Here is a 22,410-nt window from a genome sequence, read left to right as displayed (position 1 = left end):
CCAGCCAATTACGGAATTACAAAACTGTTTATGTCAATACATTAACTGAAATAAATAATATTAAAAATAGGTGACAAGGCTCAAATATTCCAAATTTTGTACATAAACAACATATGAAAACATCTGAAGAAAGTGGGGTTGAGGTGCATGACACTATAGTTTTACCTGGTGATTAAGCTTACAGACATTATTTTCAATTTTTGTAATTACTCACATGAAGTACTTATGATTTGTAATTCACAAAATCAGATATTGCAGTTCTTTGTTGTTCCAAATCTCAAATCGGTATACGAAAAGCTGTCATTCTGTACATCTCATTACCTTTCTCCTATTTCATTGGATTTCTTTCGGACCAAAAATCCGATATTATTTTACATTCTAATCAGTCATCAGGCCAGGAATGTTCCGAAAATATTACCCAGCAAGCATCGCGAATTTGTGATTTCCGCATAGCAACAATCAACAATATGGCAGATCAAGAAGACAGGTAGCTAGCTTGAATTCCTATTGTTTTTGACGATTTTGGGGTCATTTTTGAAATGACACATTGCGCGAACATTAATCGTTAATACATTGAAACTAGTTTAGAGTTTCAATAGTATTGGAGTTAAAACAAATTTGATTTTGATGCAAGAATAAACCCTTTTTTTCAAGGCCAGTCTACTGATTAGTGATTGTCACTGAACATTTATTTATTCAGTTATACTCAGATGTCATACACGAAAAAAAAGGCTGGGAACTGTGCCCCTGAAATTGATTCCAGTGATGACTTGCCATTGCCTTAAGTTGTTTTATACTAAATACCTTGCATTCCTGGTACTCTACAGTGCAGATTAAAGGAAAATGATTATTTGGGAGCAGAAATACAAGAGGGTCTGAATACACCTTATCGCTATTCCCGCTTGACCCGAGAATCTGTGCCGCTCGAACTTTTGACGTCATACAACAATCACTTTTCCATTGTGGCGTCAGATGTTTTCTATTATGACGTCAAAATTTTACGGGAACTTGTGTGAAGTCCAGTAATGGCGAGAAATAGCGATAAGGTGTATGGAGGGTCCTTCATTTCTGTATTCTTTAATTTGTTGGGCATTTTTCTCTATTCTTTATACCTTTTGTTCATTATTCTCTATTCTTTATTTTTTGGTCCATATTTCTCTATTCATTATATTTTTGCCCATTATTCTCTACTCTGTAAACCCTTATCCACCCCTCATACAACATAAATATTCGGCGATATTTTCAACAAATTTTAACATACTTTTTTCAAATAATAAACATCGTACAACAAGACAACAAAATAAAATAAAAATCAGGGCGAACATGAATCAGGGCAAACGGACCCAGATTCTTAATTTCAAGCAATTCTTTGTGAGAAAATCGCTGGGACATTTGCTAATTGTCCAAAGAACTATTGACGCTTCACCATGTTTACAAATAAATAGTTACGAATACACAATTAGTTAGTACACTTACATTGTGTACATCAGTATGCAATAAAAAAAGGTATTTGTTAATTGTTTATTTGCTAGAAGTACAAATATTTATTGATATCATTGCTAAATCATGTGCAAGTTAATTGTGTGCCAAATTTGGAATGGTTATTTATTCAATAGTCATCTATTGATTTTAATTAATCGACTATCACTTTTTAGTCTTTATATTAGAATATTACAGACAAATCAGCCACACTACACTCTTTCTCTACATATATCCGTTCACAATCAACAAAATACAAGACCCAACACAATCTCTCCAGTACTCAAATAATGCACATTGAAAAAAAAAACTAAATTGATTTGGAAAATGAAATTCTACAAAGTAACATGATAAATTTTTGCACACAGTACCTAACCTGTCACACCTCTAATTAAAAGTAAACTTAATTACAATAAAAATTTGTTGTTGCTTAAACATTTAACATTAGATTATTTCAATACTAACTTACACATGTACCAAAATGTAGTTCCCAGATAAGTTAATGGGTCCTGGAGCAATTTCCTGAGTTGTAGATATCTGGTCGCACAAGAAACTTTGGGGAAAATCTGATTACCTGACAGACCTGCCTTTTTTATCCCTCAATCTATTTGTTTTATTACATGTAGTGAAATAACAAAATGTAAGATCATTTCCTATCTGCTGAATCTAGACCCATATTTGGTTGAAATTCCTATTAGAAATTTGATAACAAAACATTGTGTGTAGTCTTTTTTCTGATTTTCAGGTAAAACCTATTCTGAAAGACATATTCTGTTGTACGTTTGTTTTTTCTACATTGGCTAGAGGTATAGGGGGAGGGTTGAGATCTCAAAAAACATGTTTAACCCCGCCGCATTTTTGCACCTGTCCCAAGTCAGGAGCCTCTGGCCTTTGTTAGTCTTGCATCATTTTTAATTTTATTTTCTTGTGTATAATTTGGAATATTTAGTATGACGTCCATTATCACTGAACTAGTATACATATTTGTTTAGGGGCCAGCTGAAGGACGCCTCCGGGTGCGGGAGTTTCTCGCTGCATTGAAGACCCATTGGTGGCCTTCGGCTGTTGTCTGCTCTATGGTCGGGTTGTTGTCTCTTTGACACATTACCCATTTCCATTCTCAATTTTATATAAGTTTGTAGAAATTAAATAAAATCCTACTGACTGACCCTGTCCAATTCACAATAAATTTGTAACCAGGAACATAACTTTTTTTTTTAAACATTGTGTGCAGATTTTTTAATATTCAACTCTTGCAGTGCTTAATTTTTTTTTTATCTTTTTTTTGTAGACCAGAGTCACCATCTGCTAAACCTAGTGTAGAAAATGTAGTAAGTGATGCTACAGTGGCGGCTCTTCAAGAGGTATGTTAATTGTTGAATATTTAGCCATTTAACATTTAAAGTTTGTCAGGTACAAAGAGAAGTTTGTTTTTTAAAACATTTTTAGTCATTGGAATTAATGATAACAAAACTTGTAAAATATACATTTTCAGTTTTTGTTCAAATAATAATAAGAATTCTTTATTCAAATTTAAGGCCTATGAAGAACAATGAAATTTACTACAAAGAATAACTTAATTGAAAACACAAATAAGTTTATATCATTAATATATAAAAAAAAAATATTTACCGTTATATACATGTATAATGATCTGATCATGAAGCCACAGCTAGACAAGAGCAAGACAGTTGAGATAGACAATTAGGAGATCTCAGTCTCTTTTATATTGTTAGGTTGTTATCTGATTGATTTATACCCTACATTCACAAAAATTATAGACCAATTTCAAGTTTGTTGCATTTCTGTCAAAAATTTTGGTTTTAGTGAACATCATTTGTGCCTTTAGGGGCATCGTCACTTCCTTCCCATGTTGAGCAAGTGGTCGAAAAAAATGATGCTATATTGCACGAATTATTCAGCAAATTAAATTCTTACAATTGATAATCAGCACTGCTGTCATTAGGGAATTGTAATTAAGTACCTTCAGAACAAACATTATTTCTAGTTTATCCTGCATATTGACAATCACAAAGACGCTGGATGTACTTTAATAATGCATGAATACATGCAGGCCCCTCTATCTGGTTAATGATGTCGTAAAGGCGTGCATAATTGACAAACTTTTCCAGTGAAGGACATTACTCGAAAGTGGTCTATTCTTCAATTTAAACATAAAAAGGGTAACCTTTCTAACAGGAATTACCCAAAATAATAGACTGCACAACAGCCACCGTCACCTGACCCCTCTATAAAAACCAGATACACAAAGACTTACAACACTTGGTCAAGGAAGCCTGACCTGGTACAGGCACACCAAGTAATGTGTTGAGTTTGTATTAAAAAATCTAATACAGTCTTCTTTGTTATTCTAAAAATTTATTATTCTATGAATTTATATTCCTTCTTTTTCAGTTTGATTCAGGACCGATGGAACAAGGAGAAGCTAAGCCATCTTCTAGGCCAACTTCTGCCAAGTCTGGATCTAGACCAACTTCTGCCAAGCCTGGTTCTAGACCAACTTCTGCCAAACCAGGTATACATAGGCTAAAATTGATAATGGACATATTAGTGTTTGTCTTTGTTTAAAAAATGTAGCTAATTTTTTTTGTTAGCCCATTTAAACTGATCATGATGCATTATTTTACAAGGGAGGATTGCATCCCCTGACTCATTGCAATGTAAATGATCTATGAATTACCAGAAATATATTTCTAAAACAGTATCAGATTATTCAATTTATCTTGTACATATTGTATGGGAAAGGATTTTTATAGGCTTTGTCTTTTGTCCAATCCCTTTGTTTAAATGTGTGTTTGATGTTTGAACAATGAAATACTTTGAATTGAATTGAATTATTCTACAGTTGTATGTTAAAAAGCTTAATGGGTGGTTGAAGAATTTTGTTCTGTTCATAAATGTGTCACTTTTATCACCAGGAAATCACTTTAATTGGCTTTAGCTTATTGAAATAAATGTAGTTTTAAAAACACTATCCTGAAAATGTGTTTTAATTAAAAGGTACTCACAATGTTATCTATGGGTATTTGTCTCAATGATGATTTCACTTCATCAATGTATTTTTATATTGTAAGAAAAACATATAATTTAACCAGTAATGTGTGGATTGCTATATTGTTGCCTGAAGCCATTAATGTTTATTTTAGTAGTCTTGAGGCATACTAAAGATTTTAATTCTGTGGAATTTTCAGGGTCAAAGGAGGGATCAAGACCAACATCAGCAAGGCCTGGATCTGGTCGTGCCTCAGCTACTGGAGAAAAACCAACATCAGCAAGGCCTGGATCTGGTCGTGCCTCAGCTGCTGGAGAAAGACCAAGCTCTGCTGCCAGACCTGTCTCAGCTGCTAAAGATAAACCACCATCTAGACCTGGGTCTGGAAAACCACCATCACCTGCAGGGTCTCGACCACAATCAGTTACTGGAGGGTCCAGGCCTCAGTCTGCAGCAGGGTCTAAGAAAGATTCCAGACCTACAAGTGCAACCAAAGGTATACATTTGTTAATTTCCTTTTTTATATTGTTCTCTTGAAATCAGAAGGATAATTGATAAGTAAAGCTTAAAAGATCCAGTAAATAAAAAAAAAAGTTAGTCTTTTTGGCATATTAAAAAAACTGTGAAATTAAAATCTTCCATTGTGTACTATTCTTCTTTTACATGTATCTGCTGTGTAGCCTCAAAAACACAATAATAAGTAACCTGTAAAACTATTAATTATAAAATTCATTAGATAATATTATGAAATCAAAATTGCACATTGTATATCTTGCTTTTTGTGTTCTTGTAGGACATATAATAATAAGTTCATGTATATACCGTTTAAGGTCAAGGAACAGTAAATGGGCTATGTCACAGATTTGGCAAAAATTTTACATATAACAAATGTTCACCTATTTTGAAAGAATGCAATCAGTAATATGTCAGATAATAATTGAGATAAATGCATTTTATTTTCAGTAACAGTTTAACAGGCCAAAGTTGTATGCAAAATTTTACCAAAACCTGTGACATAGCCCATTTACTGTAACATGACCTTAATAATATTCATTAAATGATTTCTTATTGTTTGTTCTGAAATTTTGTTTAGTGGAATATATACCGGTAGCTGAAATGTTTTAGTGAATTATGAATTGCCTTTTCATTCATTTCATTTTGTTTGTTATTAAAATATAAAAAATATGAATTAGTCCTAGGTTTTTGGGTACAAAAAAATTACAATTGATTTTTGTCGAGCCTTCGACTTTTGTCGAAAAGCGTGACATAGCAATCCTACATTCTGTCGGTGGCGGCGGCGTCCACGAATATTCACTCTGTGGTTAAAGTTTTTGAAATTTTAATAACTTTCTTAAACTATCCTGGATTTCTACCAAGCTTGGACAGAAGCTTGTTTATGATCATAAGATAATATTCAAAAGTAAATTTTGTAAAAAAAAATCCATTTTTTCCGTATTTTACTTATAAATGGACTTAGTTTTTCTGCCAGGAAACATTACATTCACTCTGTGGTTAACGTTTTTGAAATTTTAATAACTTTCTTACACTATCCTGGATTTGTACCAAACTTGGAAAGAAGCTTGTTTATGATCATAAGATAGTATCCAGAAGTAAATTTTGTAAAAAAAAAATTCCATTTTTTCCGTATTTTACTTATAAATGGACTTAGTTTTTCTGCCAGTTAACATTACATTCACTCTGTGGTTAAAGTTTTTAAAATTTTAACAACTTTATTAAACTATCCTGGATTTGTACCAAACTTGGACAGTAGCTTGTTTATGATTAGAAGCTAGTATCTAGAAGGAAATTTTGTTAAAATTTTGTTCCATTTTTTCCGTATTTTACTTATAAATGGACTTAGTTTTTCTTCCAGTTAATATACATACAGTCTGCAGTTTAAGTTTTTAAAACATTTATTAGATTCATAAACTATCCTGGATTTTTACCAAACTTGGACAGAAGCTTCTTACAATCAAAAGATAGTATAGAGAGGAATATTTTTATTAATTTTTTTTCCTCATTTTTGTTGAGCCTGTGATTAACGGCAAAAGTAGGCGAGACACTGGGTTACGCTGAACCCTTACGGATTTTCTTTTTGTTATAGCTGTTGAAGAAGAACCTACTTTCGGAGTCAGTGATGATTTTGGTGGAGATGGCGGGGAAGACGATGATTTTGACCAGGGAGAATACATGGCTCCAGAACCACCTCAGGAACCCAGTAACGCAGTTGCCCTTAATTCTCAAGGTGGTGGAGGTGGGGATGACGGAGATGATGGTGATGGGGGTGGGGACAGTGATGAAGATGAGGAAGAGATGGAAGACGAGGGTGGAGAGTCTGATGATGGAAGTGAGGCTGAGACAGATATGATGGTTCTTGACCCTGACCATGTAAGTATGACCCCAAACAAATTCTAAATGTTTTGAACATAATGGTTTCCTATCAAATTAATGAAAGTAATTAAAAAATATTTGATTTTATTACTGATTTTTAAAAAATGTGATTCTTGTCCTCAAATAAATGAAATGTTTCTTTTTGTAAATATTGGCTAAAAAAATTCACATTGCCTACAATTTGTTTAATTATACAACATGAACATCCCCTGTATTTAATTTGAATGTAACATGGCTTATTTTGTATACACATTTTAACTTATATCTTCTGATTATTTCAGCCACTGATGAAAAGGTTCCAAAATGCTCTCAAAGCACATTTGACCAAACAAGATGAAAAGTTCACCCTTGAAGTGAGAGAGTTGGTGAGTACATCTTTATAGAATCTTAGAGTTTTAAAATTCCTGCATCAAAGATTTGAAATTTTTCTATAAATAGGATCAGAAAGTAATGGAAATAAATCTGGGATAAATTGAAACTGTCGAGAAAGATTTTAAATGTGTTGAAGATTGTTATTTTTAGTTGGTTGCAAATGTTACTATTATAAGAAAAAGAAGTTCATTTTGTTTTTTTTTGTGTTGAAACAGGTATATATTTTGTTAATACAAAAATAAAAAAAATTTAAGTTATACAAACAAACAGACAAAATTAAGCAAACAAGAAAAACAAATTAAAATAATTATCAGATAAAGTTTAAAGAATCATCCATGCAAAAAGTGGAAAAGATTTCAATAACTGCGGAATCTTTATTTTTTTGGGTTACTTGATTACTTGGATTTTCATGAGGGTCTGGATGGGGGGTCCTACATTTCTGTATACATTAATTTTTCAGGCCATTTTTCTCTATTCATTATACTTTTTGACCTTTATTCTCTATTCTTTATATTTTAGCACCTCATTATTCTCTATTTTTTATTTTTTTTTCAGCCATTTTTCTGTATTCTTAATTTTTTTTGCCAATTATTCTCTATTCTGTAAACCCCCATCCACATCCTCTTCCATGTTATATGTGAACCACCAAATCAATTATTTGACGAAATTAAAATTTCCTAAAGGTTTGTATGCAGAATTTTTCATAAAACATCGAAATCAAGTATCCACGAAGATAGGGTTCCACAAATATGAAAATCTACTGTATAAATAATCAATGCTTATCACAAATTTCTTCACCAAAAATTAGGATGAAGCACTGAGGAACAGGAAGAAGTTAAGAGAGGATCTTGGTGTAGATCTTTATGGAATACAGCAAGAATTAGCTAGATACCAGATGTTACTGGAGAAAAATCACGATGAATATTCGTCACTTCACCAAGGTCGTCAACAGGAGGAACAACAACTTGGTGATGTCAGAAACCTTTACAAGGAAAATCAAGTAGCTGTAAATAAGGAGAAAAAGAAATGTAAGATATAAGTTCTACAAATAATACAGTGCATTCCAATTTACTCAGTTAAATAGTCCCCATGGCTTGTAATGATTGAAGGGGGTCTTGGTGGCTGAGTGGTCTAAGACATGTATCAGTAGCCTGTCAACACTGATGTTGCAAGTTAGAACCCCCAACGTGGCAGTGTTTTTGACTGCAATCTCAATTGACTAGGATTATCAGTTTTCTTGTTGAATGCCTGTGGTTTTCTCTGGGCACTCCAGCTTCCTCCACCAATTAAAATGGCTGCCATCAAATAGTCAATTGACTGCAATCTCGATTGACTAGGATTATCAGGTTTCTTGTTGAATGCCTGTGGTTTTCTCTAGGCACTCCAGCTTCCTCCACCAATTAAATTGGCTGCCATCAAATAGTCAATTGACTGCAATCTCGATTGAATAGGATTATCAGGTTTCTTGTTGAATGCCTGTGGTTTTCTCTTGGCACTCCAACTTCCTCCACCAATTAAAATGGCTGCTACCAAATAGTCAATTGACTGCAATCTCAATTGACTAGGATTATCAGTTTTCTTGTTGAATGCCTGTGGTGTCTCTGGCCACTCCAGCTTCCTCCACCAATTAAAATGGCTGCCACCAAATAGCCAATAGTGCTGAAATAGGCATTTAACACAAAAAAAATCAATCAATCAACATATTGAGTGTGCTGTGAAATAAGGTGATTGCTTGTGGTTGAAAGGGAGAACACTCTGAAATTTAACTTTGTCATATAAGACCTGTTGAATTATACTTGAATATACAGTGTAAGAGTATCAATGAAAATCATCAGCATTCATTGAGAAAAATTACCACATTGAAGGATTTTTAACTGAATTCCCTTTGTGTGCATTGTTACTGATAATGCTTCAAATTACATAGTTTAAATGTTTACAAAACAAAGTAAGCTGAGGTCAGTAATTTTTTACTCCATTCCTCAAAGATTTTGTTTTCATCATGCTTTCAAAATGCCTTGTGTTTATCACGAGTCAACAATCATAGATCAATGAATCTAAGTCAGATGATTAAACTAACATCTGGCCTCTAGGTCATTGAATGAGTATGACAATCGTGAATTTTTTTATGACTACAAGGCCTGAGTATAAAAGCAGATGACCACATTTGCTCACAATGTGAATCTTATTGAATTTTACAAAAGTGCATGAATAAATGGTAAGCAAAGTTGTAATCCATAAAACAATAATGAAACTACAATGTCATAAGAGTATACAAATTACTAGTATTATGTAAGTTTTCCAATTTTTTTTTATAATTCTTGCAAGATGAGTGATACAAGGTCACTTAAAATTATAGCAATGTTGCATAATATATTATCTCATTTATGATCTCTGTTCACAGGTTCTGAGTTACAAGCTGAGGTAGAAAATTTGGCTTTACGTCTATTCTACATGCAGAATGCTAAGGAGGATGTAAGATCTGACATAGCTATCATGAGAAGAGCTGCTGAAAAAGCAGATACAGAAGTTTCCAAGGCAGAAATAGAAAAACAAAAGCAGGTATGTCTGTATGGTCATAACTGTACTAAATTCATTGATAGAAACAGGAGTTATAGCTGTTCAATTTGCATTACTACTTTCGCAGCTGTGTTATAGTATGGGTTGTGTAAAAATTTGTCTGTTGGTTTCATTCCAAAAGAGAGAAAAGAAAACAGAAAGAAAGACCCGGAACAATAAAGAAACAAAATCCATCTAGTTGATCTTATTATCAAGCATACTGAAGACAAAAATGGAATACTTGATAATCTTAAACAGCTTTTGAACATTTTTAGTGGAAAACTGAAACATTAATCTCAACTTTTGCATTATCGAATATTTTTAAAAAGAAACAGTGGTGTTAACTTATCAAGGAACAAAAATACCTACGTAAATTCAAAAAGAGAGAGTCTACAAAAACTGGGGGCCTTTGTGGCCAAGTGGTCTAAGTAGTTCAACTACTGTATCACTAGCCTGTCAACACTGAGGTTGTGAGTTCGAACCCCATATGTGGCAGGTGGGCTTGACTCCAATCTTAATTTATAAGGATTGTCTGTTTTCCCTACCAAAGATCGGGGTTCTCTCCGAGCAATCTGTCTTCCTCCACCAATATAAACGGACCACCATTAAATAACCAATAGTGCTGAAAGTGGCTGAAACATCAACCAATCATAAAAACTGACAAAACCACGTACTCGACTATATCAACCAAGAGAAAGAGTGGAAAACAACTTGCATAGTGTTGCAGATGTAATCATACATCATATAAATATTTTATACTTTATTCTTACAGGATTTGTATGTGGACAGACTTGTAGAAACAGTAGACAAACTGAAGGAAGAGATTGCAATGTTTGAGGCTCAGATTACTGCACAACTAGAAGAAACAAAGGCTGCCAAAGAAGCATTATCTGATGCACATATGGAAATTGAGGTTGGTTACCTGATTTCAATCAAAGCAAAGTGTACATTTTTTTTACCAATCTACATGTCCATTTCAGGATTTACCTTCATCTATTCATCAGGCATGCTCAAAGCTTAATTTGAAAGCTTAAGACATTTAATTACTAAGAGAGCTGCATAACCAAAAGAGACTGAAAAAAGAACACTGTAAATTCAGTAATTATTTTGATGTTTTTTTCAATGCTAAAAATGTAACTGGATGAGTATTGCAATAATAAGAAAATTCATTTTGATATCTGATACATATATCTGTCTGATGATTTTCCCAAAATTACAATAATTAATCTTGCATTTTTGTCCACTCTTCAAAAATTGCAATAATAAATGCACAAAATAATTTCTAAATTTACAGTAGCCAAAACACAGTTATATATATATATATATATATACCAAATATCATTACTTTCTGTTTGTACTTTAATGCTAATTCATATGCTTTTTTGTTTTTCTTTATACAACAGTTTTAAGAATTTAATTTTCAAATATATTTCATGGCATCTGTTACATTAAAAAATCTAGGTTCCTATAGCTCATTACAAAAGTTTTGAAAGTAAAGTATTCTCAAAGGCATCATTAGTGAGTTCCTAACTAGCTACCTAAAAAAACATTACATGACAGACAGATTTTTTATGATCAACGAAAGATAAAAGGGTATTACATTATTACATTTATTCTATTGCATACCTTTCATAAACCGATGTAAAGTAATGTTGCTTTGCTTCATAAGAATTCTCTTATTAGTAATACTTACATGTTGACAGTTCTTCAGCAAATTTGAAACTTTTCTATCAACTTTTCAGGCTATACAACTAGAAAAGAAACAGTTATTTCAACAATGGAATAGTTCTATTATTGGTATGAGGAGAAGAGATGAAGCTCACTCTGCCATGAATGAGGCTCTAGAGTTAGTTTTTATAATAATTCTCTGAAAGTTTATTACTACGTTTAATTCTTAATTTTCAATTTACAATCATTCTGTGTATAAATTTATGCACCTTAATACTGTAAATTTGGAAACTATTTCAATCTTTTTAGTATTAATAACTTATATAAGATTCCATTTAAAACTTTTTTTTTCAAAGAATGTATATTTTAGACTATTTTTTAAGTACAAAGATTTAATGACTTGGAATATGGTATTTCATATTTAAAAGTATCAATTTCCATACTGAGAAATCAATTGTCTGCTTATTGTTTTCAAAGAGAAATAAAACAAAAGAGTAAATAATCTTTCATCTTTTTTTTTTTTAATTCCTGTTGACTCTTTATTTCAGACAACAAATGCAGAAGGTGCTATCACTTGAGACAGAAATAGAAGGATACAAGAAATCAATCTTCAAAGAACAAGAACAGAATGAAAAATTAACATTGATATTGAACAAGACCGAGAGAGATATAGAAACAGTAAAGAAACAATTGACTCAATGTCAAGCCAAACATGATGCATTGAAAGCTGAATATGCTACATATACCAGAATGTTACATGAGACGGAACAAGCTCTTAACAGGGCAATGACGGTAAGCAGAAATTTTTGCAAAAAATTGCAATGAGATGGGCGTCGCAAAATTAAAAACTTGCATTTAGAATTTCGATGATAAATTTGTATTCAGTATTTTCTGAAATCACAATTTAAACTCACATTTGTGTTGATTGTTTAACAATTGCCATAATATTACCCTCAATAATTTCTGAATTTACAATAGTTACATATACCAGAATTTACATGAGATAGATCAAGCTCTTAACAGGGCAATAATGGTAAACATCATTTTGTCCAAAGTTTGAAATTTAAGAAAGTTGTGTGAAAGATATACTCATTAGAATATTGTTCGTTTAAAACAAATAGAAAAAGAAAACGTACTTTGTTAACCTAAATGATAAAATAATTTGCATAGTTTACATATAAAAATAAGGAGATGTGGTATGATTGCCTATGAAACAACTATCCAATTGAGATCAAATTAAGTGAATTTAAGCAGTTACAGGCCACCATACGACCTTCAACAATGAGAAAAACCCATAATGTATGTTAAGTTTGTTATTATGTCAATTCATACACATATAATACAGACTATATAAATAAATAGTATAAAACTGCAACAGCTAACATGCTACATGTAAAAGTAAAAAGATTTGTCAACTCTTTGGATCTCTGTTAAAATCGAATACGGGAAAATCAACACCTTACACTTTTAATTTTTGTCATGTCATAAAATATTTCTAAAAAATAACTTGAGTTATATTTTTCTTTCTATTCCAGGACAAAACTTTGAGACTAAATGAGTTGAATGCATTGAGAAAGCAGATAGAAAGAGAATATTTAGAGAAAGTCAATTTGGAAGATGAAATCATGGAGAAAATGAGGAGTCAACTGACAATGGATAAAGCTGCACATTATACCAAGAAATTGACAGGAAAGAGGAGGGATCTCACTAAACAACTAGTTAGTGTTCATCTACATTTAAATACAGTGTTTCAACACATGTTGGCCGTTAGAAATCATGATTGATATTTGTGTTTATGATGTTAAACAAAAGAAATAATCATGATTGATATTTGTGTTTAAGATGTTAAACAAAAGAAATAATCATGATTGATATTTGTGTTTAAGATGTTAAACAAAAGAAATCATGATTGATATTTGTGTTTAAGATGTTAAACAAAAGAAATCATGATTGATATTTGTGTTTAAGATGTTAAACAAAAGAAATTGAAGTTTTTTCTTGAATCCTCCAGTTTTTAAAAAAAAAGGGGGAGTTGCACAGAGCAAATATAGACTTTGAACAAAATGAAATGCAACAAATAGTTTTAACAGAATACAAGAATTCTGAACTTTTCACACTGACATATGAAATAAGCAAAGGGATAAATGTTTTTTGTCACAGTTCATAAAAGGCCAATCAACTCTCTATAGTAAATGGCTCCTGAACAGCAAATTTGAATAGATATTTATTCTGCTTACATATCTATAAACTTTTCTGGTACCCAATTATCCTGTATTCTTTTAAGTCCAGAATTACAGACTTGAAAAAAAAACTGGTTTTCTAGTTGTTAGTTAAATTTTGTTTTGTATTGATATGTGCAAAATTAAATATTACTGCTGAAAAGACATTTTCATTTTTATACTTCAATTTAGATGCATATAATAGTACTGAATCTTAATAATTGAATATACATAATCTTTTCAGGAAACATCAATGGCTGAGGTAGAGAACCAAATATCCAGGGATTCTTTGGAAATTTCTAATGTTCAAACTAGAATTGAAAGATTGAATAAAGTCATGGAAGGGTTGGATGAAGAAATAGCACAGAGGAATGAAATAATTAACAAAAGTGAGGGAGAGATTATCAGGAGGAATGCCATTATTGAGAGGAAACAGAATGTTATTGACCAATATAACAAGAAACTTGAAGTTCTCATTACCAATGCTGGAGTAAGTAGTTATCTCCCTTGGTTCAGATTTTTGAAATAAACAGCCCAATTGGTGCCCTTTGAGAACCTCAGATCTGGTCAAAACTTCCAGATGCATGTTATTGTCTTTAGATCTACTAATAGATTTTGACCAAACTAAATTATTTAAGTTTTCATTTTAAAATGATCCATATTAAAAGTTTCATGAGAAATTTTTGTAAAGCTATGGTTTGAAATCAAGATCACATAAAACTTATGAAAGCTTTATTTTTTTTATTTTTTAAATCAAACTTAATTTTGTGAATGATTTATTTTGAAATTTGACCTTTCTAGGTGAATTTGCTACAATTCATAATCAAGCTTTTTGTCGAGCCTTCGACTTTAGTTGAAAAAGCGAGACATAGCGATCCTACATTCGGTCGGCGGCGTCGTTGTCGGCGGTGTCCACCAATATTCACTCTGTGGTTAAAGTTTTTGAAATTTTAATAACTTTCTTAAACTATCCTGGATTTGTACCAAACTTGGACAGAAGCTTGTTTTTGATCATAAGATAGTATCCAGAAGTAAATTTTGTCAAAATAAAATTCCTGTTTTTCCATATTTTACTTGTAAATGGACTTAGTTTTTCTGCCGGTAAACATTACATTCAGTCTGTGGTAAAAGTTTTTAAAATTTTAATAACTTTCTTAAACTATCCTGAATTTGTACCAAACTTGGACAGAAGCTTGTTATGATCATAAGATAGTATCCAGAAGTAAATTTGTTAAAAAAAAATTTCATTTTTTCTGTCTTTTACTTATAAATGGACTTAGTTTTTCCGCCAGGAAACAATACATTCACTCTGTGGTTAAAGTTTTTAAAATTTTAATAACTTTCTTAAACTATCCTGGATTTGTACTAAACTTGGACAGAAGCTTGTTTATGATCAAAAGCTAGTATCTAGAAGGAAATTTTGTTAAAATTTTGTACCTGTTTATCCGTATTTTACTTATAAATGGACTTAGTTTTTCTTCCAGTTAACATTAAATACAGTCTGCAGTTAAAAGTTTTTAAAGCATTTATTAGATTCATAAACTATCCTGGATTTATACCAAACTTTGACAGAAGCTTTTTACAATCAAAAGATAGTATCTAAAGGAATATTTTTATTGATTTTTTTCCTCATTTTTGTTGAGCCAGCGATTAACAGCAAAAGTAGGCGAGACACTGGGTTCCGCGAAACACTTACGAATTTTCTTCTTTTCTTAATGTATTTACATAAGGGAAGACCCACATTTTACATATTCACGACAATTTATGTTTTCTCTTACTTTATGTGATCATGAAAGTCACGAAAATTAGTAAGTTTCCATTAAACCATCTCTAAATAAAATAAGGAATGAAATATAAAGATAATAATATTTTATTTTAATTTTCTTTTCCTTTCTTACATTTTAGGGTGTAGAGTTAGGTCCCTTGGAGATCCAAATCAACTCTCTCCAGAAGTCTATAGACGGCATGATACAGGAGATAACAGAACTTCAACAGATCTGGTTACGTCAACAAAGTGAACTGGTCAGACTGGCCAAAGAAAAGGAGGAACAAACAGTTGATGTGGAGAAACTAAAGAAACAACTCACAATTCTCCTGCAAAAGAAAATTAGAACTGAGGGTATGTGATTTATATCGTAAATAAAACTTCATAAAAATAGCAAGATGGAGTCTTAGATGTATTATGAAAAGTGACATTTTTATTTCCATTAAATTGGTTTGCGTTTTAATTTTTTGGATTGATTGAAAAATTATATGAAAATTGTTAAAGGGAGATAATTGAAAAATTTCATACACGCAAAAGGTTAGAATGAAAGATAACTTAATTGATTTATAGTGATACATAAGAAATGTTCTATTAGCAGCAGACTAAAAGTAATTTGATTCTTAGGCTGACATATTTTTCAGGGAGATGACATAATTTTTTATTTAACAGTAACCAATATGTATGTACAGTTTTGTATGACAGTACTTATCTGTTACATAATTTTCAAATTAAAACAATTTTTTTTTGGATAAATTATAATTAAAGAATGCTTATTCCCACTAAATCAATACTGTAGGCAAACTAATTTTTGCAAGCAAAAAAGAAAAATAATGTGAATACAAATAGTCACGAAATATGTAAAACTTTGGTCTGCCATTATATAAATACTTCAAGAAAATTCAAAAACTGAGAAAATAAATTGCCGAGAAGTCAGCTGAAAAAGCGTTAATTGAAAAATGAAGTATCAATAAAAATAATTTGGTGTACAGTATTAAAATTAAAGCCCTGTGAAACATATATTTTCATTTGAACATCTTTACGCTTGTTCTAAAAAGTTTAGATCACTATGCTTTATTTTAACTTAAGTTGTAAATTTTATCGAATGAAACTATTTTTTACAAATTTTAAAAAAACTTATCTAAGATTTTTTCATATATTTACAGGTGAAATTGATCATGAGAGACGTGAAACCTATGACATCGAGCGTGGAATTGGTGTCATGCAGAATGACATGCTGAAATTGAATCAACTAATGCATAGACAATCTGGAACTCATCATGAACTGAAGCAGAATAATATCTTGTTAGAAAACGATTTCATTGGTGCTCTCAAGGTGTGTTTGATTAACCTCATAAGTATTTTCCAAAAATAAAAAAAATATTAGTAAAGATCAACAAAACTCCATTTACTTAATACAAACCCGCTGCAATTGTTTGCACCTGTCATAAGTCAGGAATCTGATGTTCAGTAGCTGTGGTTTGTTGATGTGGTTCATAAGTGTTTCTCGTTTCTCGTTTTTTATATAGATTAGACCGTTGGTTGTCCCGTTTGAATGGTTTTACACTAGTAATTTTTAGGGCCCTTTATAGCTTGCTGTTTGGTGTGAGCCAAGGCTCCGTGTTGAAGACCGTACTTTGACCTATAATGGTTTACTTTTATAAATTTTGACTTGGATGGAGAGTTGTCTCATTGGCACTCATACCACATCTTCTTATATCTATATATGTTACTTAAACATAAAAGGGAACATACAAACAATGTATGGCTTAATTTTGTAACAGTCACTTAAATTTGGTAATAGTAAACTTTTATATGAGACCAGTTTGTATTGTAGAAATTGTAATTTTTCAAATATAAATCAGATATATGAAATATATGAAGTAAAAACTGTCAAGAGGTCAATTTATTTCTCTATTTCTCATTAACAAATTATGAAATCTGATTGTTTTTTACACTCATTTATTCAAACTTAACTTTGCAAATAAGTCAAAATCGGAATAAATGAGAATAAAAAGCGATCATATTTTTTAAGTCTTACAAAAATGTTAAAACGTTGAATTACAAATCTAGTATTGAAAAATCCTTCACAAATTCACCTTTACAGAATCTAAAGGACTCTGGGTAATCTAATTGTTCGTACACCAAAATGAAAATAACGTTATGTCATTGGTTGAATTTCCATTGTTAAGAACGCTTTTGAAATTTTACCCAGAATGTATTAGATTCTGAAATAATTTACTCTGTTTACATTTCACAGGAAGCAGAGCTTGAATCAATAGAATTACAAACATCACTGGATGGTGTTAAAGAAGAAAAGGAAAGATTACTCAATAGTCTTGTGGAGTCTGAGTATGTTTATTTATTTATACTAGATATTTCTTTTATCTATGCAGAAATGTATTGCTTCTAAGTGGCTTTAAAATCATTATTTTTTTTCTACAAATGTGCAGCTTACACTCAAACATTGTGTGCCAGTATTAATGCATTATGCCAAGTTGCTCTTTCTTTAGAACTATTAAAATATTTATATAAAATTCTTCACCTAAAATTGTGATGAATGTATTAAAAATTGATAATTTACAAAGCTTATTTCAGTTACACAACATAATATTTTATAAGATTAATTAAGGGCTTTTCCTGGGAAAATTCCTGTGTAAGTTGGAACTTAAGAAGATCAGATATATGGTATTCTTATGATGTACAAGAGTTTGATTGATCAACATATTCACTTATTGTAAAATGAATTGGTGAACCTTCTAACTTTTTTTTTCTCTAACAAATTACATATTCATCCTTCAGACGGCAAATAATGTTATGGGAAAAGAAAACACAGCTTGCTAGAGAAACCAGAGCTGCCGTTGACTCAGAAGTAGGTCAAGGTGAAATCAAGGCCATGAAAGCTGAAATCCACCGTATGCAGGTCAGATATGCTCAACTGATGAAGAACCAGGAGAAAATGATACAAGAAATGGAAAAAGCTGTTTCCAGGTAGATTCATTTTAATTTTTGTTGATTCGTTCCAAATTTGTACTACTAATATAGGGATTTTTTTTAGAACTTTTTTTATTGTTTCAAAAATTTGGTTGTAAAATTCATATAAATTACATTAAAAAAAATACAAATGTCGATGAAGTATATAAAAATAAGAAGATGTGGTATGATTGCAAATGAGACATTTCTCCACCAGATACCAAACTACATAGATGATATAGTAGTATAGCTGTTTTATATATTTGTTCTGTTGTCAATAAATTTATTATAAAAAAGATTTTTTATGTAGCTGAAAAATATTATTATATTTTATTTTAACAGGAGAGATACCATAGTTACTAGAGGTGATGCTTCACAGAAAGTAAACAAGAAAGTTTTAACTAAAGGAACATTTGAAAGACAGATGGGAGAATTAAGAAAGAAAATTAAAGTCACAATAACGGTATGATATATTAAACTTTGTATTTTGCTTGTAATTTGAACTTAAATTGAAATCCAAAGTGTTTATGAAAAATGGGATAAAAAAAAGCTCTTCATGTACTGTGGATTCATTATTATTCGTTGGATACCAATTTTTGTGATTCTGTGGTATAAATGAACTAGGAATTTATTGTTCACAATATGCAAATTTTCTATAAGGTTATATGCAGTCTTTGGCAAAACATTAAAATCAAATATCCCCGAAAAGTATAGAAGTTTTCCTCAATCCAAGAAAATTGGTACCCACGAAAATAAATGAATCTGTTACTTTTGAAATGTCAGAACTATTTTAAGTTTTTCTTAAATTAACTGACAAGCATTAAGTGCTGTTTACATTTCATCTTTAAAAAAATAAAAATGGAGGATGCTTACTGGTGTGTTGAAAGCTAATCTGAACTACTTGTTTTTCTCTCAGGAGGCTAATTCTTGTGATGGTGAGATAAATGAACTTAGAGACCATCAGACAGATTTAAGTCAGCAGTTAGAACAGAGACAAATTAATGTACAACAATTACAAGGGGAAGCTGATACATTAGATTCTGATGTGGAGAATATGGTGGAGCTCAAACAAAAGGTAGATTTATTCATTCTTACTTATTGCAAAGAGAACATGTACTTTCTCTAACTCTTAGCCAATTTATTCTTTCCCCTGACTTTTATAACTATGTAATATGCATGCATGCAAGTGTCCTCAAAAGATAAGATACTTATTCTTAAAATACTAAAATCTTTTATGCTAGATTAAGTTACTTTTATGAGTGAGACTATTATCAGTCACATTCAAACACTTTACAGATAATTAAATGAAAAATACCTTTATGTCCTGCACTTTTATAATAGAACAAACCCTATAGATGTATCCAGAATCATCATAATTTATGATTAACTTGAAGTTTCAGATTTTTATTTCATTACTCAAAATCGAAAGTAGCATGGTTGACCACTCATATTGTTTTTATACATGTCCCTTTACATATGTTGTACACTGACAAATAATCAATATTAGGAAATCATATGTGTACTTTATTATAGTAATGATCACAAGTTTTTTGACTGATTCTTTTTAATTTATTTTTATTTCTGACTTTTAGAATATGACTGAATTACTGGGCAAACAACAGAAAATGAAGTATTTCCAGCAAGCTAAGGATGGAAAATATACCATGTTGTGTAAATCTGACTCCACATTGGAGACTGAAAATTCCAAACAAGTGGACAGGTTACAAACCCTTAGTGCTATAGTGGACAAATTAAACCAAGAATTCCCCCATGTACAGCCTGCTCTTAGGAAGGTCACTCTTGCTCTGAGTTCAAGAATTGATGTAGCAGACGATTAAAGACAGTTTTTGATAGTTTTATAAATTACCATCATCAGACTTATGTCAAAGAGAAAAAAAGATTGAAGAATGCATATTTAATATATTCTTTTCAAACATTTGTTTAAAAGATGTATTTCTTTATTTTTCATAATTTTAACAATTTATGAATGTATGGACTAGATGCCACTGCCTAGGGGCCACTTTTTTTTTTAACTGTGATGAATTTTATTGCATAAATGTCTCTTTATAAGAATTTGTATTATACAAAATGTTTGTATACTATTATTTATTATTTCACTATTAAAATGAATCATTATATTTAATGTTGTTTTGCATTTTGTTTAATTCCTCTAAAACTGTCTAATTTGATCCAATGTGGTATGTTTTAAAATTAAATTGAATATGTTTTCACTGTTCTAGTTATGTATAATTATATCACATATGGGCTTTTTAGAACCTATTTGGTCCAAAAAACATTGTGTGCCAGGTTGCCTTTGTTATAACTTTTTTCCATCTTGAAATTATTGCACATTTGCAATATTTAATATATACCAATTATATGTATTAGCTCAGTGTAACAGCAACAACTTATCATACTATTTAAAATGTTGATTCATTATCATTTGTAGGGTCATCGTCTTAATTTTAATGGATTTCATTGATATTTGTGAACCATGAAATAAAGAGTTCAATGAAATACAAAACACTACAAACATTACAAATGTTTTGTTGCCTGTCTTTTCTTTGCTTTTTTTTTTTGCAATGGTGTTATCAGTTTCTCTTAAGACTTATTGAATTTTAATGTCCTTTTAGTATCTTTGGTCTCTTTTTAGCACCCATCACCCAAAGGACCAAGTGAGCTTTTCTCGTCACTTGGTGTCGGTCCTCCTTTTTCGTCCATTATCTTTTACAAAAATCTTCTCCTCTGATGATCCCGACTGCCAACCAACATGGCTGACATGGCTTAAAATAAGAAACAGGGGTAAAATGCAAGTTTTGTCTATTATCTTGAAAACTGCTATAAAAAGAGAAAAGCTAACAGGGACAGAAATGTTCAAAGTGTTGAGATCTACTTACTGTCCATTAACATCAAAACTGCTAGACAACTTCTTATAGGAGTTATGGCCCTTAAATGACAAATTTTTATCCACTTTTTTCATTTTCGTCTATTATCTTAAAAACTACTAGTATGATAGATGGAGAGAAACTTTAAAGAGCGAAAATGATCAGTGAGACAAGATCTACAAATAAGTCAACAAGGTTGAAATCGTCAGATGACCTTTTATTGGAGTAAGCTCTTTAATGACGATTTTTTCCAATTTTTTGAGTTTTTACTTAATATCTTTAAAACTATAATAGATAGATAGAATTTTTATATAGCAAAAATAATCAGATCTACAAATAAGTCAGCAACTTTGAAATTGTCAGTCAACTCCTTTTAATATCTTTAATATAGATTTTTTTTCCATTTTTTCTGATATTGCGTATTATCTTGAAAAGTATTGAAGACAAAGAGACACTTTAAATAGCAAAATGATCAGCAATTTAAGATCTACAAATAAGTCATTTTTTTCCAAAATACTTGGTAGACACTTTATATAGGGGATTGCCCTTAAATGACGATTTTTTATCCTGTTTTTGTGTTTTATCAAAAACTTTAAAAAATAGAGAGAAACTGTGAACAGAAAAATGATCAGCAGTACCAGATCAACAAACAAGAGAATTTTGTCATGATTCTATTCTAGTCTACAATAGAGTGTCCATTGTTGCAGATGCACGTAGAGCTACATTTAGGTGAGCGATGGAGGCTCTTTAGAGCCTCTAGTTTTGTATAGATATGATACTTTTGAATTTGTTGTACTACACATGTACTAACAGGTAGGTAATTGCACTAGAAGTAAGGACGCAGCTCAAATTTGACCTATCATTCTTTTGACTGGTCTATCAAGCCATTTCTGGTTTTGATACTCTCATAAATCTTTTATATTTATGACTTTAGGTCTCAAGTGTACATGATTATTCAAGAAACATGCTGTGCACACTGAAATTTATTTCATAGGTTTTTATATATATTACCTTGTAGACTAAATGTAGATGTATACATATTTTAAGATACCTAATAATCTTGAAACATCAATTATCATGTAGTCTTGGCAG

General features: G+C 31.1%; 2 protein-coding genes across 2 annotated transcripts in view; one reads left to right on the top strand and one right to left on the bottom strand.

Annotated features, from left to right (window-relative positions):
- Positions 1-325, bottom strand: part of LOC127709465 (TBC1 domain family member 16-like) — a 56,982-nt gene extending 56,657 nt beyond the window's left edge. Inside the window, exon 1 of the mRNA XM_052215048.1 lies at positions 215-325. The gene's annotated coding sequence lies outside the window, so the exon portion shown is untranslated. The remainder of the gene's footprint in view (positions 1-214) is intronic.
- Positions 326-435: 110 nt separating this feature from the next.
- On the top strand, positions 436-20,576 carry LOC127709463 (coiled-coil domain-containing protein 40-like). Its single transcript, XM_052215046.1, has 20 exons — positions 436-487; positions 2,771-2,843; positions 3,895-4,015; positions 4,692-4,988; positions 6,597-6,880; positions 7,165-7,248; positions 8,064-8,283; positions 9,657-9,814; positions 10,584-10,724; positions 11,554-11,657; positions 12,028-12,271; positions 13,015-13,197; positions 13,943-14,188; positions 15,604-15,817; positions 16,627-16,796; positions 17,721-17,812; positions 18,263-18,451; positions 18,776-18,896; positions 19,350-19,508; positions 20,026-20,576. The coding sequence occupies exons 1-20, from the start codon at positions 468-470 to the stop codon at positions 20,269-20,271; spliced, it is 3,366 nt and encodes a 1,121-aa protein (XP_052071006.1). The 5' UTR covers positions 436-467; the 3' UTR covers positions 20,272-20,576.
- The last annotated feature ends 1,834 nt before the right edge of the window (positions 20,577-22,410 follow it).

Source organism: Mytilus californianus, unplaced genomic scaffold (genome assembly GCF_021869535.1).
Source record: "Mytilus californianus isolate M0D057914Y unplaced genomic scaffold, xbMytCali1.0.p SCAF_7, whole genome shotgun sequence".
Classification (NCBI taxonomy): Eukaryota; Metazoa; Mollusca; class Bivalvia; order Mytilida; family Mytilidae; genus Mytilus; species Mytilus californianus.
Note: the sequence above shows the minus strand (reverse complement) of the source record. Positions and strands in the feature narration are given on the sequence as shown.

Coding starts and splice junctions, on each gene's coding strand:
- LOC127709463 (XM_052215046.1), top strand. CDS start 468: ATGGCAGATCAAGAAGACAG. Junction 488..2,770: donor ATGGCAGATCAAGAAGACAG/GTAGCTAGCTTG, acceptor TTTTTTTTGTAG/ACCAGAGTCACCATCTGCTA. Junction 4,989..6,596: donor ACCTACAAGTGCAACCAAAG/GTATACATTTGT, acceptor TTTTTGTTATAG/CTGTTGAAGAAGAACCTACT.